Genomic DNA, 18,805 nt, shown 5'->3' on the forward strand with positions numbered 1-18,805 from the left:
CAGTCCTCACCCTCCTCCCACTCTCCACCCTCAAGTAGGCCCCAGTGTCTATTGTTCCCTTCTTTGTGTCCATGTGTATGTAATGTTGAGCTCCCACTTTATAAGTGAGAATATATAGTATTTGGTTTTCTGTTCCTACGTTAATTCACTTAGGATAACGGCCTCCAGCTCCATCCATGTTGCTGCAAAGGACATGATCTTGTTCTTTTATATGGCTGCATAGTATTCTGTGTCCACCCAGCTTTCTGAAGAAAACTGTCTTTTATTTTATTAACCTTAACTTCTTACAGCCCTTCACCCAGTTTTCTTTAGCCTTAGGGGATATATGCCATTCTTACTTTTATAACCATTATAAAAAGCATTATGGCTCTGGCAAGACCTTTAGGGATAATAAAGCCCAACTCCCCTTTCTACAGATGAAAAAAATATGCTAACAAAGGTTAAGTGGTTTGCCTAAAGACTCAGTGTTAATATATTGTTGAGCTTAGATGAACCCAGGACTTCTGCCTCTCAATTCTACTAATAACATATCTATTCTACTCAGTGATCTTGTTTCCGGCTGTTGGTTTTGAGCAGTTTGAAAGCCCTGCAACTGAAACTCATTGTTCTAAATCTGTGATAGCCCTCTATAAAGAGATCCAAAAGCAGCATAAAATGGATCATTTGATTCATATACACTTCCCTTTCAAGGATCAGAAAATTGTAAGACCTTAAATGGCCAAACTTGTTCAAGGTGTAGGGTTCCTCTCTCTAGACCATAAGATAAACTTAAAGGGTACTGAGGTTTTGACAGTGTGGCCACAGAATGGCTAAATGTGAATACCCTTTAGCATTTTTCTCTTCCTTTTCTCACTTCTATAAATGTGAATAATTCAGATGTGCTGTTCTAAAGCAACTATGTTTCCTTTATATTAAGGGGCACATTTTCTTGCTGTTTCCATTTTAACTCATCATCACCAATCCCAAAACATATTTGCTCCAGAAAAAAAGGCAAGTTGGAATTTTGGGGAGAAACACTCGAGCAAATTAATCTCCTTTATTATAATCCTAAATAGAAGGTAATGACTGGATAAAATTGGCCAGGCTCTGGGAGGTCTACCACAGAGGCCAGAAGCAATGTGGGGGCTGGATGTGGTGGCTCACGCCTGTAGTCCCAGTACTCTGGGAGGCTGAGGCGGGTTGATCACTTGAGGCTAGGAGCTCGAGACCAGCCTGGCCAACATGGCGAAACATATGAAAAATACAACTGTCAAACCAACCAACGAACCAAGCGACAACAAAACAGGTCTACCCTGGAGTCATACTCTAATTTTTTCTATTTTCCTCCCTTTCTGATCCTTTATCCCACTTTCTTTTTCTTCCTCTTCCTTCTCCTTCTTCTTTGTCAAATACAGGATTGAGTTATTATCATTGATCCATACAAAGTCCCTCTCTCATTTATTTTCTTTAATTCCCACCCCCCATTTCTATTCCCCGTCTTCCCATGCGCAACCTTCCTAATATGTTTGATATGCATCTTTTTGTTCGTATGTACTTTTAGAAAATGTTTATTGTTTTGTGTGAAAAAGAAAAAAAAAATTGGCCAGGCATGGTGGCTCACGCCTGTAATCCCAGCACCTTGGGAGGCTGAAGCGAGTGGATCACCTGAGGTCAGGAGTTCGAGACCAGCCTGGTCAACATGGCGAAATCCCATCTCTACTAAAAATACAAAAAATTAGCCGGGCGTGGTGGCGGGCGCCTGTAATCCCAGCTACTCAGGAGGCTGAGGCAGGAGAATTGCTTGCACCCAGGAGGCGGAGGCTGCAGTGAGCCAAGATCGCGCCACTACACTCCAGCCTGGGCAACAAGAACAAAACTCCGTCTCGAAAAAAAAAAAAAAAAAAAGACTGGGTAAAATTAGGCTGTAAAAAGAGTATTAATTTGACCACAAATGACAAATATATCTTTTCCTAGACTTTAAAATTCCAAAAAAGATCACAAGAAGTCACTGTCTAAATTACAAGGGCTATGCTAAGTGAGAAAAGCAGAGTGAAAATTAGTGTGTTTCAGATGACAACATTTAGTTTTTAAAAACATATGTCTGGTATAATAGGCTTGTTAATCATAAATTTTCTCTGGAAGAAGAAAAAAATGGATCAAAATGCCTCTGGGGAGTAGAACTCGGTAGATGAGAGTGAAAGGAAGCTTTTGGTGGACTCCCTCATGTATCTTTGGCATTTTAAAACATATAAATGTTACCACTTCAAAAAATATTTTAAATTATTATTTTTTTGAGACACAGGCTTGCTCTGTCGCCAGGCTGGAGTGCAGTGGCACGATCTTGACTCACTGAAACCTCTGCCTCCCAGGTTCAAGCGATTCTCCTGCCTCAGCCTCCCAAGTAGCTGGGATTACAGGAGCGTACCACCACCCCCAGCTAATTTTCGTATTTTTAGTAGAGACAAAGTTTCACCATGTTGGCCAGGATAGTCTCAATCTCCTGACCTCATGATCCGCCTGCCTCAGCCTCCCAAAGTGCTGGGATTACAGGCATGAGGCACCATGCCCAGCCTAAATTCTTTAATTAAAGGAGAGTATTTTGACCAACCTAAAAATGCAAACATTTCCAGTATTTAGGTTCAAATACTTATCTAAACCTGTAAAGATCTTCCTAGGCCAAAGTATGTTTCTGGAGCCCCAACCAACTAGACAGAATTGTGGTTCACTGTTGTTGAATTAATAAGATGTAATAAATCTATAAACAGTGATGTATAGTATCACATAATATGTATAATCTGTGTATGTGATGAACACTGCTTTCAAACAAAAGCTCTAACCTGATCAATAAAGAAGGGAAGGCCAGGAAGTCACTTTCTGATAACTCAGGTTGCCCCTTCTCTGTTTCAGGTGAATTAACTTCTTTCACAGTAACAAATACTGAAAGCTGGTTCAGAGAGAGAGAGAAAAAAATACAGACAGTTAATAAATATATAAAATACCACTAACTTTCTTCTGTACAGCTACTAAATGACTAGAGGCTGTAGATCCAGGAATAAAATTTGAGGTTTTAATTTCTCTTTTCTTACCTTAGATGAAGAGGCGCAGGGTGTGGGGTTGGGGGGAAGGCTTTAATAAGAGGGGCAAAGGCTTTAAATAAGAATGTAAAAGAACCAGTACAGTTCCAGAAACCATATTCCCATCACTCAACATACGAAATGAGGGTAAATCAGAAGGGAAAAAGAACTTAGAAATAATAAAGGGAACCAAGGGAAAGTGAATGAGGATCTCAAAAAAGAGTTTTATTTCACTTAGAACATTAAAAATCATCACATAAATTTTGAGATGAAATCACCTAACCCAGCAGTTCTAAGTGTAGTCCCAAAATCCTAGGGGGCCCTCTCCCTTTTCCAACTACCTATCTGTATTAAGCTGGATTTTCTCATGTACTTTTGCAAAAACAAGATATCCCAACAGACTGAACGCAGAAACAGATGAGAATCCAGTTGTTTTCCATTAAGCCAGACATGAAAGAGATTTGCAAAACTGTAAACCACCACCATTCTTCATGCTAAATTTTCTTTTGTTTAGGAGAATATATTTTTCATAAAAACCTGTTTAGGTTAACATATTTATTATTGACCAGGCGTGGTGGCTCATGCCTGTAATCCTAGCACTTTGGGAGGCCAAGGGGGGCAGATCACGAGGTCAGGAGATCAAGACCATCCTGGCTAACACGGTGAAACCCCATCTCTACTAAAAATACAAAAAATTAGCTGGGCGCGGTGGCGGGCGCCTGTAGTCCCAGCTACTCAGGAGGCTGAGGCAGGAGAATGGCGTGAACCCGGGAGGCGGAGCTTGCAGTGAGCCAAGATAGCGCCACTGCACTCTAGCCTGGGCGAAAGAGCAAGACTCCGTCTCAAAAAAAACAAAAACAAAAACAAAAACAAAACAAAAAAACATATTTATTATTGTGATTTCTAATCAAACTTTAAATGTTTCTGAATTTTAATTCCTAAAATGTTAGTATCAACAGATACAAACCAAATAAAAGCTTTTTGGAGTCCTCCATAAATTTTAAGGGTATAAAAGGGTTCTCAGACCAAAAAGTTTGAGAACTGACCTAGATAACTTGTCAGTCTTGCCAATATTTTTTTAAATAAACAGTAATTCTCTCTCCCAACACACCATTCAGAATGTGTTTCCAAATTTCTTCTTCCTAACCATCCAATCACTCCCTTCCTTATATTGTTCCTCAAATCCTTGGTTTAAGAGAAGTAAACCCTTTAGCATTGTCCTCTAACCCAGACTCCCTGAGCCTCAAAAAAGCGGTATTTAAAGAGTATATTTCAGCCGGGCGCAGTGGCTCACGCCTGTAATTCCAGCACTTTGGGAGGCAAAGGCATGTGGATCACCTAAGGTCAGGAGTTCGAGACCAGCCTGACCAACATGGTGAAGCCCCGTCTGTACTAAAATATAAAAATTAGCCGGGCATGGTGGCAGGCGCCTGTAATCTCAGCTACTTGGGAGGCTGAAGCAGGAGAATCACTTGAACCCAGGAAGTGGAGGTTGCAGTGAGCCAAGATCGTGCTATTGCACTCCAGCCTGGGCAAAATGAGCGAGACTCTGTCTCAAAAAAAAAAAAAAAAAAAAAAAGTGTATTTCAAATCTTTCTTAAGCCAGAGTCTGATCTTCCTTTTTGTATTAATAACAGTATGTTGACTCCTGCTTATTTTCATGCCTCAATTAACTAATAGCAGTTTCCTCCCTCCCTCACTTTTTCTCCCTCCCTCTCTCCCTCTACTCCTTCCTCCCCTCTCTTCCTTCCTCCCTCCTTCTCCCTTTGTCCCTCCATCCCTTCCTCCCCCTCCTTCCCTCCCTCTCTCCCTCCCCCTCCTTCTTTGCCCTCCTCCCTCCCTCTCCTTGCTCCTTCCCTCCTCTCTCTTCCCTCCCTTCCTCCTCCTTTCCTTCCTCCTCCTCCCTCCCTCCTTCCCTTTCCTCCCCCTCTCCTTCCTACCCCCTCCCCTTCCTCCCTTCCCCGCTTCCCCTCCTTCTTCCTTCCTCTCCCTCCCTCCCCTTTCTCCCTTCCTACCTCCCCTTTCTCCTTTCCTCCCTTCCTCCCTCCCCCCACCTCTCTCTCTTCTCCTTCCCTCCCTCCTTCCTTCCTCCCCCTTCCCTCCCTTGCTTGCTTCCTTCGTGTTTGTGCACAAGCTCAGCAAGCCCGATTTAAAACTTTTAACAAGAAAGAAGAGGCGGGTAGATCACCTTAAGTCAGGAGTTCGGGACCAGCCTGGCCAATACGGGGAAACCCCGTCTCTACTAAAAATACAAAAAAATCAGCCGGGCACGGTGGCGCGTGCCTGTAATCCCAGCATTTTGGGAGGCCAAGGTGGGCAGATCACCTAAGGTCAGGAGTTCGAGACCAGCCTGGCCAACATGGAGAAACCCCGTCTCTACTGAAAATACAAAATTAGCCGGGCATAGTGGCAGGTGCCTGTAGTCCCAGCTCCTCGGGAGGCTGAGTCAGGAGAATCGCTTGAACCTGGGAGGCGGGGGTTGCAGTGAGCCGAGGCTGCCCCACTGCATTCCAACCTGGGCAACACAGCGAGACTGTCTAAAAACAAAAAAGCCCCAATCCCAAATCCACCTTGCAATCCAAAGGCAAGAAGTTTTGGAGAGAAGTTCTTCCCATTTGGGGGGCACTCCCATTTTTCCTCTCTTCCCTCACCCCTTATTCTCTCTCAGGGATAGCGGTTCAAGTCGGTGTCCCTGAGCCACACGTCCCCCTCTCTCTTCCCCGTCCCCTCCCTTCCTTCCTCCCACCATGAGGGAATCTCCCCTCCACTCCCACTCCCGCCGAGGCCCCGTGATCCTCATTCTTACTCATATCGTTGGTGCCCGCCAGGAGACTGGGCTATTTTTGTCTGTTTCTTGGGGGCGACAGATTCTGAGGAAAAAGGGCCAAGAGCTGGTTGTCGCCCTGAGAGTTTCTCCTCAGGCAACGGGTGCCAGGACTGGCGGCGCCTAGCACCTTCACCTACAACCAGAAACTAGCCGGCTACCTTCAGGAGCAAGGAGGACCTAAAGGCAAGGGGCAGAACCGGCTGCCGCGACGACTCCGTAAGCCCCTCACACCTTGACCCAGGTTTCCCGCCACCAAGAAAAGGAACGAGGACGCCCTGAGCACTAGCTCCACCCCCCCGGCGGCACGCTCGCGGGGCCGAGGCGCATGCGCAACTGGAAACAGCGTCTGCGTTTCCGCAGCTGAGGTAAATCCGCCATCTTCCACCCGAACGTCCCGGGAAAACTACAAATCCCAGAATCCTCTTTGGTGTCACATATTTTTAGGCGGCGGCCGCAGCGCCTGATTGTTCCTGAAGCACATCTTACTAACTTTTCTGTTTCAGACTGCCTTTTCTTCCCTCTTTCCGTTCCCTAATTCTTCCTCTTCCTGCTGGTCTCCTTCAAGCCCTCACCTTAGGATTTTATTTGAGACTCTCCTGGACCCCACTGTCACCCCTGCCGCCCTGTCCTCGGCCCGGCACTCCGCTGGCAGGGAGACCGGGCGGCGCATCTCCCCGAGAAAACGGCATAGACTCGCTTCTTCCTCATTGGCAGAAGCTGGAGGGCCCAGCCCGGACCGAACCCCCGTCCCCGCCCACACCCGCTGGTATATAAGTCGGCGCGGCGCCGCGGCGGGCGTTCAGGGAGGCCCGCGAGCTGACGGGCCAGTGAGCGGGCGTCGGGAGTGGGCGGAGGCGTTGGGGTTCGGGCCGTGGGTGTGGAGGCGGAGAGGAAGGCGTGGTGTGGCGTCTCCAGGTGATTGCGATTGGGGGACGGTAGAGGAGCCAGAGAACGACTCAGCCGTTTCGGGGGAAGAGGAAGTTGGACAACATCGGCTGTTTTAGTGCTTTTTCTTTTTCCCCAATTCAGCAGAGAATATTTTCGAGGGGGGTGAGTTATAATGACCTATCGCGTTTTACTGAGCCCAGTTCCACTCCTGCCCTTCCTTGGCTTTGTAGGGTCTCCCCTCCGCTCCCTCGGAAGCGCTTCTAAGAAGGTGGGCAGAGGGGGGGAGGTGTGCTACCAACGGCTCATGAATAATTCATGAGCACCGCCCTTCGTCGGGAAGCCCCGCCCCTCCGGATCGCGCTGACGCACGCTGCGTTTACCAAACTTAAGGAAGCGACGTCACAGGCCCCACCCCTAAGACGGGGGGGCGGGGCGCCACCTCCAGCACGTGCTGCCTCTACCCGCGCAAGCCCAAAAGGGTGTGCGCAGGCGCTACCCACTAGGGGGAGGAAGGAGGCGGGGTGGGGAGGTTGTTGGATTTAGAGCCGGGCGGAGATCGCTGAGACTCATTCCTCAGGAACAAGGGTCGGGTGTCAAGGAGACATTTTCACACCAGCTCCCGTCCCCCGCCTACGGTGGGTGGGATCGCGCGGCAGAGACAAAGGAGATCAGTAGGGCCGGACATAGCTGCGCAGGGAAGTAGGGTGTCAGTTTGGGGTGGTGGGCTTTTGCGGGGGCTGTAGGGGGGTTATATTTAAACTCCCAGAGCCGTTAAGTTGGTTCGTACTCTGATGCGCGCGCAACCAGGGTGGTGGCGGAGTGCGCATGCGTGGTTCTGGAGCGAAGGGAACGCGCGCTCTCCGTGCGCGCTCGCGGCCGGGTGGTAGTGGTGGAGGAGAAAGGGGTCGGCGCACGCGCAGTTGAGTCCTCGAGTAGTTCGGGTCTCGCGGGCATCTTGTTTTGGTCTCGCGGGCGAGTGGGGCGCACTTCGCGGGGAGGCGCTTGGGCGCGAGACTAGGCGAGAAGAGCAGAGCTGCGCGCGCACTCGGGAAAGGGGGGGAAGGGAGCAGGGTCCAGGCAGGGGGGGTTAAGCCCCCTGATCCCCCTCGTTACCCCGACTGGGACGGAATAAGGGGAGGAAATGATCGAGATGGCGGCGGAGAAGGAGCCGTTTCTGGTGCCGGCCCCGCCGCCGCCGCTCAAAGATGAGTCGGGCGGAGGGGGCGGCCCCACGGTGCCACCGCACCAAGAGGCCGCCTCTGGGGATCTCCGCGGCGGGACGGAGCGTGGTCCGGGTCCTTGCGCGCCATCTGCGGGGTCCCCGGTCGCTGGGGTCGGTCGGGAAAGCCCCGGGGCCGCGGCCACGTCCCCTGGTGGTCCCCAGGCGCAGCAGCACCGAGGGGGCGGCCCCCAGGCGCAGTCGCACGGGGAGGCCCGCCTGTCGGATCCCCCGGGGCGAGCCGCTCCCCCGGACGTGGGGGAGGAGCGCCGGGGAGGGGGCGGGACAGAGCTGGGTCCGCCTGCTCCTCCTCGACCCCGCAATGGCTATCAGCCCCACCGGCCACCTGGGGGGGGCGGGGGTAAGAGGAGAAATAGCTGTAATGTAGGGGGAGGCGGGGGAGGCTTCAAACATCCGGCCTTCAAGAGGCGCAGGCGGGTGAATTCGGACTGTGACTCTGTGTTACCCTCCAACTTCCTCCTGGGGGGCAATATCTTTGATCCCCTGAACCTGAATAGCCTCCTGGATGAGGAAGTGAGCCGCGCCCTCAACGCGGAGACCCCTAAGTCATCCCCCCTTCCGGCCAAAGGGCGAGATCCGGTGGAGATCCTCATCCCCAAAGATATTACTGACCCGCTCAGTCTCAATACTTGCACTGATGAGGGCCATGTAGTTCTTGCTTCGCCACTCAAGACTGGTCGGAAGCGGCATAGACACCGGGGACAGCACCACCAGCAGCAGCAGGCAGCCGGAGGGAGTGAGAGCCACCCCGTGCCGCCCACAGCCCCTCTCACCCCCTCACTCCACGGGGAGGGCGCCTCACAGCAGCCGCGGCACAGGGGCCAGAACCGGGATGCCCCCCAACCCTATGAACTCAACACAGCCATCAACTGCAGGGATGAAGTGGTGTCTCCCCTTCCATCTGCTCTGCAGGGTCCCTCAGGCTCCCTGTCAGCCCCTCCCGCTGCCTCAGTTACCTCTGCACCCCCGTCTTCCTCCTCCCGACATCGCAAACGTCGCAGGACTTCCAGCAAGTCGGAGGCAGGGGCTAGGGGTGGAGGCCAGGGTCCCAAGGAAAAGGGCCGAGGGAGTTGGGGAGGCCGCCACCACCACCACCACCCACTGCCTGCAGCAGGCTTCAAAAAGCAACAGCGCAAGTTCCAGTATGGGAATTATTGCAAATACTATGGGTACCGCAATCCTTCCTGTGAGGATGGGCGCCTTCGGGTGTTGAAGCCTGAGTGGTTTCGGGGCCGGGACGTCCTAGATCTGGGCTGCAATGTGGGCCATTTGACCCTGAGCATTGCCTGCAAGTGGGGCCCGTCCCGTATGGTGGGCCTGGATATCGATTCCCGGCTCATCCATTCTGCCCGCCAAAACATCCGACACTACCTTTCCGAGGAGCTGCGTCTCCCACCCCAGACTTTGGAAGGGGACCCGGGGGCAGAGGGTGAGGAAGGGACCACCACCGTTCGAAAGAGGAGCTGCTTCCCAGCCTCGCTGACTGCCAGCCGGGGTCCCATCGCTGCCCCCCAAGTGCCCTTGGATGGAGCGGACACATCAGTCTTCCCCAACAATGTTGTCTTCGTCACGGTAAGAGGGTCCAGAGGCTCTTGGAATAGGGGCCAGCTGTGAAGATGAGATTAAATGGGAATGTAGCAGGGAAGGTTGTGACCCAGATCCTCAAAAGAGGGGTCTGGGTTGGCAAGTGAGAGCCTCTACTGGGCGTCTCTCCCCTCTTATAACCTGGAAAGGTGGGGTCTCTACCTTGGGGCATTGACCCTGGAGTCCTTTGTCATGACTGCAAGGATCTCCAAGATAGAGGAGGACTCTTTTTTTGCTCTGCTCCCGGCTTGGCCTATAATCCACACTCGTCCACCTTCCTTTCCCTTGAAGGCTACTGCTCACTAGGGAATTTGATCAAGGTGGAACTTGGTCCTCAGGTTTACTGAAGGAGCCTGAGAATGGGGTTCAGGCATGGAATGTCTTCTAGGGAGGAGATTAGGGTAGCGGCAGGCTAATATTGGCGTTTCTGCCCTTTGATAGCCAGCGTTGCTCCCATCAGCGGCTTTTGTTTTCCTGGACAATTTGTTGAAGAGTGTCAGGAACCCAAGTGGCTTGGCTGTAGATCCTCTCCACATTGACCCTAGATAGTGGGAGAGGGAAGAACCAGAAACTCCTCTGCAGAGAGGAGAGAGTCCCATGCCCTGCAGAGTCCCTTGACCGCACACAGCTCCCCAGAGAACATTCCAGTTAGGCCACCTGCTGGGATCTTTGGCATTGTGTTGGGTTAAGCCTGAAGAATGGCCTTTTTAGAGGGTTGTGATGAGCTTATCTTCTAGAAAAGGCTTCCTAAAGGATGTGGCTCTTTATTTCTGTCAGGGAAAGGAAAGAATCGGCCTGAAATTTTGCCAGCCCCAACTGCAGGGAAGGAACCACAGGTCTGCCTGTGAAACCTGGGTTAGTTACCCTTGCAAAACCTGCAGTCACTCCACTTAATGTCTGTGGGTGAGAATAACCACAGGATACGGTCCTGGGACTCTAGCTTTGGAAGACTTCACGGATAATTTGCACCTTTAAAAATTACTCAGGCTCCCTCGACCTTTTTTGGCTTACCACCAGTAGGATGAAGCAGAGGCAGGAAGGTGTAGAGGAGAAAACAAAAAGAGGGCAGGCACCTTTTGGGAGTTAGTCTGAGAAGAACGTTGCCACAGGCTAAAGTGAGGCCACAGGACTGTATCGGCCTCAGAGCAGGTTGCCTGGGAGCAGGGGTTAATTGATTCCCTCCGTTGACCTCGCTGCCTATTCTTGCCCTCAGGGTAATTATGTGCTGGATCGAGATGACCTGGTGGAGGCCCAAACACCTGAGTATGATGTGGTGCTCTGCCTCAGCCTCACCAAGTGGGTGCATCTGAACTGGGGAGATGAGGGCCTGAAGCGCATGTTTCGCCGGATCTACCGGCACCTACGCCCTGGGGGCATCTTGGTCCTAGAGCCCCAACCCTGGTCGTCGTATGGCAAGAGAAAGACTCTTACGGTGAGTTGGGTGTTGGGGGAATAATCATTCCTTTGGTTGAGGCAAGAAAAGTCCCCGAGGTGGGCATCGCCCTTGGCCAGGGGAGGCGGCAGCATGCTGAAGTGGTCCCTTACCTCTCTCCTTAGGAAACAATCTACAAGAACTACTACCGAATCCAATTGAAGCCAGAGCAGTTCAGTTCCTACCTGACATCCCCAGACGTGGGCTTCTCCAGCTATGAGCTTGTGGCCACACCCCACAACACCTCTAAAGGTAAGGCTGATTTATTTTGTCAGGGAGGCTGGTCCCGGCTGAAAGAGTGCAGACCCCCATGGGGACTCTTGAGGTGCTGCCAACCCCTTCTGATCACTTTCTCTCCCCTCAGGCTTCCAGCGTCCTGTATACCTGTTCCACAAGGCCCGATCCCCCAGCCATTAAGCGGCCCCCTGAACAGAAAGTGAAGAGGCTGCCCTCGCTGCTCATAAGGACCTGGGGGAAGAGGAAAGTGTCCCAAGGTCTTTCCTTTCTGACTCCAAAAATAGTTTCCTTTCTTGGATCTGCAAAGAAAGCTTTTCTTCCGTCGCTGCCTCAGCCTCCTCCCTATGCCTCTGGCACCTGCGCAGCCAGGCTGGCTGTGCTGGAGTCACCACCATCTTCCTCTCCCCCAGCCTCCCAGGCTGGATGGCATGGACTGTTTGCTGACCTCTGTTCTCCTAGGGCATGGGAGGTGGGAGGATATTAAATTCTCTAGCTCTTTCCTCTTGTTCTCCCAAGGAGAGAGATTCCCATTTCTCCTTGGCCGTTGTCCCTAGCTCTTGTCCCTAGCTGCATTTCAGTGGACCATGGATAGATGGACTGAGGGTTAGAGGGGGAAGCCTGGCAGGGAGGCACGCAGGTACTGTGAAAATCCTTCCCTCTGCCCTCCCCCAGTGGGAGAGGGGGTTGGGTTTTGAATGTGAGAACAGCACAATAAACTTGATGTCTAGGGCAGTGGCCCCCACACCTGTGTCGGTATTTTCTAGCTGGTGGGGGATGGGTGGTGCCTCCCACCAGAACCTGTGCTGTTTCTCTTACGTCTCAAGGCAGACAAGTTTTTCAGTGGTTGAGCTGATTGTTGAACACTACTCAAGTCCACACGCAAGTACACAGAAGCCTAGTCAGGAAAAGGTGTGTAATGCAAATTTTGGTGTGGAACTTGGAGTCTGCCTTCCCTCCCCAGAAAAACCCTGTAGAGGCTTTGGGCAGAAGGCTAACTTTTTGGTTTTTGTTAGATTTCTGAGATGAAGATTCATTCTGTCGTCAGGCTGGAGTGCAGTGGTGTGATCTCGGCTTACTGCAACATCCGCCTCCCAGGTTCAAGTGATTCTCCTGCCTCACCCTCCCAAGTAGCTGGGATTACAGGCACGTGCCACCATGCCCAGCGAATTTTTTGTATTTTTAGTAGACACGGGGGTTTCATCATGTTGGCCAGGCTGCTTTCAAACTCTTGACCTCAGGTGATCCACCCGCCTCGGCCTTCCAAAGTGCTGGGATTACAGGTGCGAGCCACCGCACCTGGCCAGAAGGTTAACTTGGAAAGAGTTGATGGTGGAGGTGGGCAAAAGTGCTTTGGATCAAATGCTCAGGGATGGGCCAGCACCTTTTTCGTGCTGTGGAATCAGACTTACAGGCAATTAACAACATGAAGCTCTTTGGGGGCTTGTTAGGTGTTACTAGAACTTCGAACATACTGAGTATTCAGGTCAGGTGTAAACAGGATGGGCAAGGCTCTTAAAGGTAAAAAGCAAGGAAATAATTTCAGTAACTCAGTGCAGACAGCTGGCTTGCAAGCTCCTTGAGACAGGTAATCATGGAAGGTTTCCGTGAAGTGTGATAGGCTGGGCCCTGCGTTTTGAGAGATCAGAGTCAGTGATGCAGGGAACAATCGCTGCCTGATCAAAAACAGGCAGTAGCTGTGGCTGAAGTCGGAGAGGCAGGTAAGGTTGTGAACGGAGGAGTATCTAAGTAAACCTCTAACGTGGACAGTGTTTTCCACTTGCCATGATTCTACTAAGTTCCAAAAAGGCCCCCAAACTCGACTTCCAGGCAGCTTCCAACCTGAGGCTAAGTGGATAACCCTCTAGAGAGCTTTTAACCCCATTTTATGCCTCCAAGAAGAGTCTCATTTATTAGCAAAATTACTTTATTCTAACAAACAGTTTAACACAAAAATACGAACTAGCCCTCCAAGCATCTTTGGAGTCTACGCTTCCCATCGCCTCAGTGTCCGGTGCATGAGGAAGGTGTCCTCTGAAGGGCGGGGCCGGAGTTGAAGTCGGAGAGGGGGCAGACCGTCCAGGGTCAGGTGTGGAGATTCATAAAATAGTGTTTCTGGGTCACACAAGATGGTCATGTCTGGCCCCGGCCCAGGTGGCGCCTGTTGAGAGGTGGGGCCCAAAGCAAGGTTACACTTTGGGAGGAAGGATCCGGGTAAGGGGGTATATGGAGGAAGCCCCACACCCACACCCCATCACCTTTGGGTGCGGGGCTCGAGCCTGTGGCGGCAGGAGAGCCAATTTCTCCCTGAGCGCGGCGTTCAGAACCTGTTCCTCCGGCACCTGCAGGCTCACCAGGTCCCGGAAAAGCCGCTTGGAGCGCGGCACGTTCAGCCCTGAGAGCGCAGCGGGGGCGGAGGTGAGCGGCGCCCCTCGCCCCGACTCCCGCACGCGGCCGGCCCCCCGCCCCCCTCACCCTCGGACACGCTCTCCTCCAGGCCGCAGCGGATCTGGAACGACTTTCTCAGCTGTTCCTCCACGGCCTTCGCAGCATCAAAGGGGCTCCCGGCTGCGGCCCGCAGCTCCAGGCCCAAGGCCAGGCTGCTCTGCAGCACCGGCATCTCCAGCTCCTGCGGCAGCGCAGGCTCCGGCTCGGACCGCACCGGGGAGGGCGGCGTCAGGCGGAAACGGACCTGGGAGCAGAGGGCAGGGCAGTGACTAGGTGGGCGCGAGGCCGTCGCGGGCCGGCGGCCAGCCTCCTCCGCTCACCTGTCGCCGCTGCCGAGCCTCGCCCCGCCGCTCCGCCCGCCCTTTCCGCCGCCCGGGGCTGCCGTGCCGCGGCTGAGGGCTGTCAGGCCGCGGGCTCAGGCTCAAGTCCAGGCCGGGCTCGGGCACTGGGGCTCGGAGTTCCGGGACTTGGGGCTCCGGGGGTGGCCCCGGGACCGCCGCGGCTTCTTCCCCGTCCGCCGACTCCAGCTCTGACTCCCCACAACCCATCATCTTTGGAGGTGCCTTGAGGGTGCGGGGATGCGGGGGTCGCTGGCGGTCCAAGGGTCAGGGGACACAGCCTGGCCACCACCTCCTTTCCCCCGCCCCTCCTAGACGCCGCTACCGGAAACCGTTAACCCTTTCCTTCGGGGGCGGAGTCAGCAGCCCCACCCACCCTGTTGACGCTCCCAGGCGTCATTTCCCTCACCCCGTCCCCAGGTTCCCAGCGGGCTTCCGCACTCACAGCCTTGGCACCGCCCCCAAGCCGAAGTGTTGGAAGCACTCACAGCCTTGGCACCGCCCCCAAGCCGAAGTGTTTTTGAGATGGGGGTCGGTTGCAGCCCTACGGGTCCTCATCAGGGCCACTCCTCCTCTTGAAAACTGCTATGGCTGCGTTGCCCAGAGGAATCTTAGTCCTGCTAGTGCTGCGATGCCCAGTGCCGTGTGTCAGTCCTCATTCCTGGGGCGCCAAATGGGGCAGCATTTTTTTTTTTTTTGAGACTGAGCCTCTCTCTGTAGCCCAGGCTGGAGTGCAGGGGTGCGATTTCGGCTCACTGCAACCTCCGCCTCCCAGGTTCAAGAGATTCTCCTGCCTCAGCCTCCTGAGTAGCTGGGATTACAAGCGCGCCACCACGCCCGCCTAATTTTTGTATTTTTAGTAGAGATGGGGTTTCACCATGTTGGTCAGGCTGGTCCCGAACTCCTGACCTCGTGATCCGCCCACCTCGGCCTCCTAAAGTGCTGGGATTACAGGCGTGAGCCACCGCGCCTGGCCATAAATGGGGCAGCTTTAAGGTAACGGTCCAGTGTGCCCTGACCTCCCCACTCAGACCTCCACAGCATTTCCGGTGTTCCGTTGCCTCCAAACTCAGACCGGAGTTTCCCTGTATGAGTGCGGGCGGGGGTCGCCGACCCCATCCCGGTCTCCCTTCTGAGACACAGCAACTCTTGCAGCTTTTTGTGACTACTTTTACCTTCGAGAGTTCCCTGAAATATTAATTTGTATAGAAAGTAGATACCTGGAACGGGTGCGGTAGCGCATGCCTGCAATTCCAACTGTTTGGGAGGCCAAGGCGGGAAGATGGCTTGAAACCCTGAGCTGGAGACAAACATGGGCAACATACCGAGACCCCACACCACCATTCCCAATCTCTACCAAAAAAATTTAATTTTAGCCGGGCATGGTGGTGGTGCTCGCCTGTAGTCCCAGCTACTGGGAAGGCTGAGGCGGGAGGATCACTTGAGTCCAGGAGTTCCAGGCTGCAATGAGCTCTGATCATACCACTGCACTCTAGCGTGGGCGACAGAGCAAGACCCTGTCTCAGAAACAAATAAACAAAAAACTCTGTATTGTGGGTTCAATATTTTGTTTTGTTTTTTTGAGACGGAGTCTCGCTCTGTTGCCCAGGCTGGAGGCTGTGGCACAATCTCAGCTCACTGCAACCTCTGCCTGCAATGTTCAAGCAATTCTCCCACCTTAGCCTCCCAAGTAGGTGGGGTTACAGGCGCCTACCACCACGCCCGGCTAATTTTTTTGTATTTTTAGTAGAGACAGGGTTTCACCATGTTGGCCTCGAACGCCTGACCTTAAGTGGTTCACCTGCCTTGGCCTCCCAAAGTGCTATGATTATAGGCAGTAGCCACTGCACCCAGCCTTGAGTTCAGTTTTTTTAATTTTTAATGTCAGTGGATTTATCCTGGGCCCTGAGCTTTTCCACGTAGCAGAAGACCCCTGAACTGCAGAAAAGGAAATGAGAGCTCCCACCTGCTCCTTAGGTTACTTGGGGCAGGTCCCCTCAATTCTGCAAGCCTCCTTTCATTTTTTTGTAGAATGTAAGTGGAAGTGAGTTCAGGAATCCTTTCTTACTCTTTTTTTTTTTTTTTTTTTTTTTTTTAATTCTCCAAACTCCTTCAAAAAGGTTCAGGAAAGGTTCAGGAATCTTGAGGCTTTCCTGGAATTGATTGATGCTCAGTCAACAGGCATGTTTGTGTACCACTTTTCATTATGAGAGTTTCCACATTGTTCATTTTATCTTTTCAGGAAGTGCTGTGGAACATCAGATAGAATGGATAGCATAGCCCAAATTTTACAAAAAGGATTTTAAAGGAAGATCTCAATGGTGAAACACTAGAGGCTTTCCTGCTAAAGTTAAGAACAAGAAAGTATGTCTATTATCTCATTGTTCAATTGTGAAAAGAAATAGCGAGGTACAAATATAAATTTTTAAACTGGGAGTATAAATTAAAATTTTTTAATGGTGACATAGGAGGGAGAGAATAGAATGAAAGACAAAGAGTCTAGATTCCTCCAAATATACTTTGTTTTGTATATTTGACTTTTGAAATGTATGCATTTTATATGATTATATTAAAAGGTTTTAAAAAATCAGGCCAGGCACGGTGGCTTACACTTGTAATCCCAGCACTTTGGGAAGCCAGGATGGGTGGATCACTTGAGGTCAGGAGTTCGAGACCAGCCTGGCCAACATGGTGAAACCCCGTCTCTACTAAAAATACAAAAATTAGCCAGGCATGGTGGTGCACACCTGTAATCCCAGCTACTTGGGAAGCTGAGGCACAAGAATCGCTTGAACCCGGGAGGCGTATGTTGCAGTGAGCTGAGATCGTGCAACTGGACTCCAGCCTGTGTAACAGAGCGAGACTCTGCCTCAAAAAATAATAGTAAAATAAAATACAAATACAAAAAAATTAGCCAGGTGTGGAGACACGTGCCTGTAGTCCCAACTACTTGGGAGACTGAGGCAGGACAATCACTTGAACCCAGGAGGTGGAGGTTGCAGTGAGCCGAGATTGTGCCACTGCACTCCAGCCTGAGTGACAGAGCTAGACTCTGTCTCAAAAAAAAAAAAAAAGAACAAAAAATTAATAAATCATGCTATATTTTACCTTAAATTGAAAAGTATCAAGACTGAGCACAGTGGCTCAAGTCTGTAATCCCAGCACTTTAGGAAGCTGAGGCAGGCAAGTTGCCTGAGCTCAGGAGTTCGAGACCAGCCTGGGCAACATGGCAAAACCTTGTCTTTACTAAAAAGTACAAAAAATTAGCCAGGCATGGTAGCACGTGCCTGTAGGCCCATAGTCCCAGCTACTCAGGAGACTGAGGCATGAGAATCACTTGAACCCAGGAGGCAGCGGTTGCAGCGAGCCAAGATCTCGCCACTGCACTCCAGCCTGGGTGACAGAGTGAGACCCTGTCACAAGAGAAAAAAAAGTTGGGGTTCGGAACAGTGTTTGAGGGTACATGAATGAAGCCAAATGTTGATGACTGCTGAAGCAGGATTTTATTACTATATTTTCTCTACTTTTGCATATTCTTGAACATCTCTGTGACTAAACGTTTTTTGTTTATTTAAAAAAAGAGGCTGACTCAGCTTTGGCATGCAGGAAGTGTTGGAGCTGAAACTCGAAACTGTCCCCCAGGCCTTGGCCATGCTGATAAATATCTGGGCCCTACAGGAGTTCATGTCCATGAACCCAGTAAACGCAATTCCTCAGCCTTAAAATCTAGTCACTGTCTCATTTCAGGCCCCAGCACAGATGAAAACAAGCCATTCTGTTTGCCCAGTTTACATTGCGGGTCTCCAAGAAGTGGAATGTTTACCAATGATTTTAAGAAAACAGGGCCTGGCGCGGTGGCTCACGCCTGTAATCCCAGCACTTTGGGATGCCGAGGCGGGCGGATCACCTGAGGTCGGGAGTTCGAGATCAGCCTGACCAACATGGAGAAACCCTGTCTCTACTAAAAATACAAAATGAGCTGGGTGTGGTGGTGCATGCTTGTAATCCCAGCTACTCAGGAGGCTGAGGCAGAATTGCTTGAAGCTGGGAGGCGGAGGTTGCGGTGAGCCAGAGATCGTGCCATTACATTCCAGCCTAGGCAACAAGAGCAAAACTCCGTCTCAAAAAATAATAATAGGCTGGGCGCGGTGGCTCATGCCTGTAATCCCAGCACTTTGGGAGGCCAAGGCGGGCAGATCACGAGGTCAGGAGATCAAGACCATCCTGGCTAACACGGTGAAACCCCGTCTGTACTAAAAAAATACAAAAAATTAGCCGGACGTGGTGGCGGGCGCCTGTAGTCCCAGCTACTCGGGAGGCTGAGGCAGGAAAATGGCGTGAACCTGGGAGGCGGAGCTTGCAGTGAGCCGAGATAGCGCCACTGCACTCCGGCCTGGGCAAAAGAGCAAGATTCTGTCTCAAAAAAAAAAAAAATAAATAAATAAATAAATAAATAAATAAATAATAATAATTTTTTTAAAAAAGAAAACAGTATGAATGTGAAGATCGGAAGGTGGAGGTGAGGGAGGTGAGAGGTCTTGGGCCTGCCCACATTCTTCCTAAGCTATTTTGGCTGGCCAGGCTGGGAGGCCAGGAATTGCTTTTCCTCTTCAAAAGAAAAGGGGACAAAAAATTAGCCGAGCATGGTGGCACGCATCTGTAGTCCCAGCTACTCGGGAGGCTGAGGCAGAAGAATTGCTTGAACTGGGGAGGCAGAGGTTGCAGTAAGTCGAGATTGCACTGCTGCACTCCAGCCTGGGT

General features: G+C 51.5%; 3 protein-coding genes and 1 long non-coding RNA gene across 21 annotated transcripts in view; 2 read left to right on the forward strand and 2 right to left on the reverse strand.

Moving 5' to 3' along the window:
• ZCWPW1 (zinc finger CW-type and PWWP domain containing 1) overlaps positions 1–7,049 on the reverse strand; it is a 28,740-nt gene extending 21,691 nt beyond the window's left edge. For 12 of the 16 annotated variants that reach the window (XM_058443457.1, XM_032756060.2, XM_058443447.1 and 9 more), the window contains exons 1-2: positions 5,860–6,172; positions 2,817–2,923 (exon numbers count right to left, since the gene is read on the reverse strand). The gene's annotated coding sequence lies outside the window, so the exon portion shown is untranslated. Of the gene's footprint in view, positions 1–2,816; positions 2,924–5,859; positions 6,296–6,452; positions 6,684–6,945 lie in introns of those variants that run through there. The other 4 variants (XM_058443429.1, XM_058443431.1, XM_032756057.2 and 1 more) reach the window with 4 other exon arrangements.
• Positions 6,684–11,996, forward strand: MEPCE (methylphosphate capping enzyme). 2 transcript variants are annotated; one of them, XM_032756052.2, is made up of 5 exons: positions 6,684–6,930; positions 8,921–9,580; positions 10,806–11,024; positions 11,150–11,276; positions 11,389–11,996. In XM_032756052.2, exons 2-5 carry the CDS (start codon positions 9,317–9,319, stop codon positions 11,439–11,441), a joined length of 663 nt encoding a protein of 220 aa, XP_032611943.1. In that variant the 5' UTR covers positions 6,684–6,930; positions 8,921–9,316; the 3' UTR covers positions 11,442–11,996. The 2 variants fall into 2 exon arrangements, with proteins under 2 accessions (XP_032611943.1, XP_032611941.1); XM_032756050.2 differs by lacking the exon at positions 6,684–6,930 and having other exon boundaries at positions 6,986–9,580.
• A 1,157-nt stretch (positions 11,997–13,153) lies between these two features.
• Positions 13,154–14,397, reverse strand: PPP1R35 (protein phosphatase 1 regulatory subunit 35). 2 transcript variants are annotated; one of them, XM_032756071.2, is made up of 4 exons: positions 14,027–14,392; positions 13,734–13,950; positions 13,517–13,653; positions 13,157–13,419 (listed from the first exon to the last, which is right to left on the reverse strand). In XM_032756071.2, exons 1-4 carry the CDS (start codon positions 14,255–14,257, stop codon positions 13,246–13,248), a joined length of 759 nt encoding a protein of 252 aa, XP_032611962.1. In that variant the 5' UTR covers positions 14,258–14,392; the 3' UTR covers positions 13,157–13,245. The 2 variants fall into 2 exon arrangements, with proteins under 2 accessions (XP_032611963.1, XP_032611962.1); XM_032756072.2 differs by lacking the exon at positions 13,517–13,653 and having other exon boundaries at positions 13,154–13,419; positions 14,027–14,397.
• On the forward strand, positions 14,145–17,727 carry LOC131381809 (uncharacterized). The gene is made up of 3 exons (XR_009210760.1): positions 14,145–14,265; positions 16,287–16,408; positions 17,626–17,727. It is a non-coding gene; the product is annotated as an uncharacterized LOC131381809 (long non-coding RNA).
• Positions 17,728–18,805: the final 1,078 nt, after the last annotated feature.

This window comes from Hylobates moloch, unplaced genomic scaffold (assembly GCF_009828535.3).
Source record: "Hylobates moloch isolate HMO894 unplaced genomic scaffold, HMol_V3 SCAFFOLD_1, whole genome shotgun sequence".
Taxonomy (NCBI): Eukaryota; Metazoa; Chordata; class Mammalia; order Primates; family Hylobatidae; genus Hylobates; species Hylobates moloch.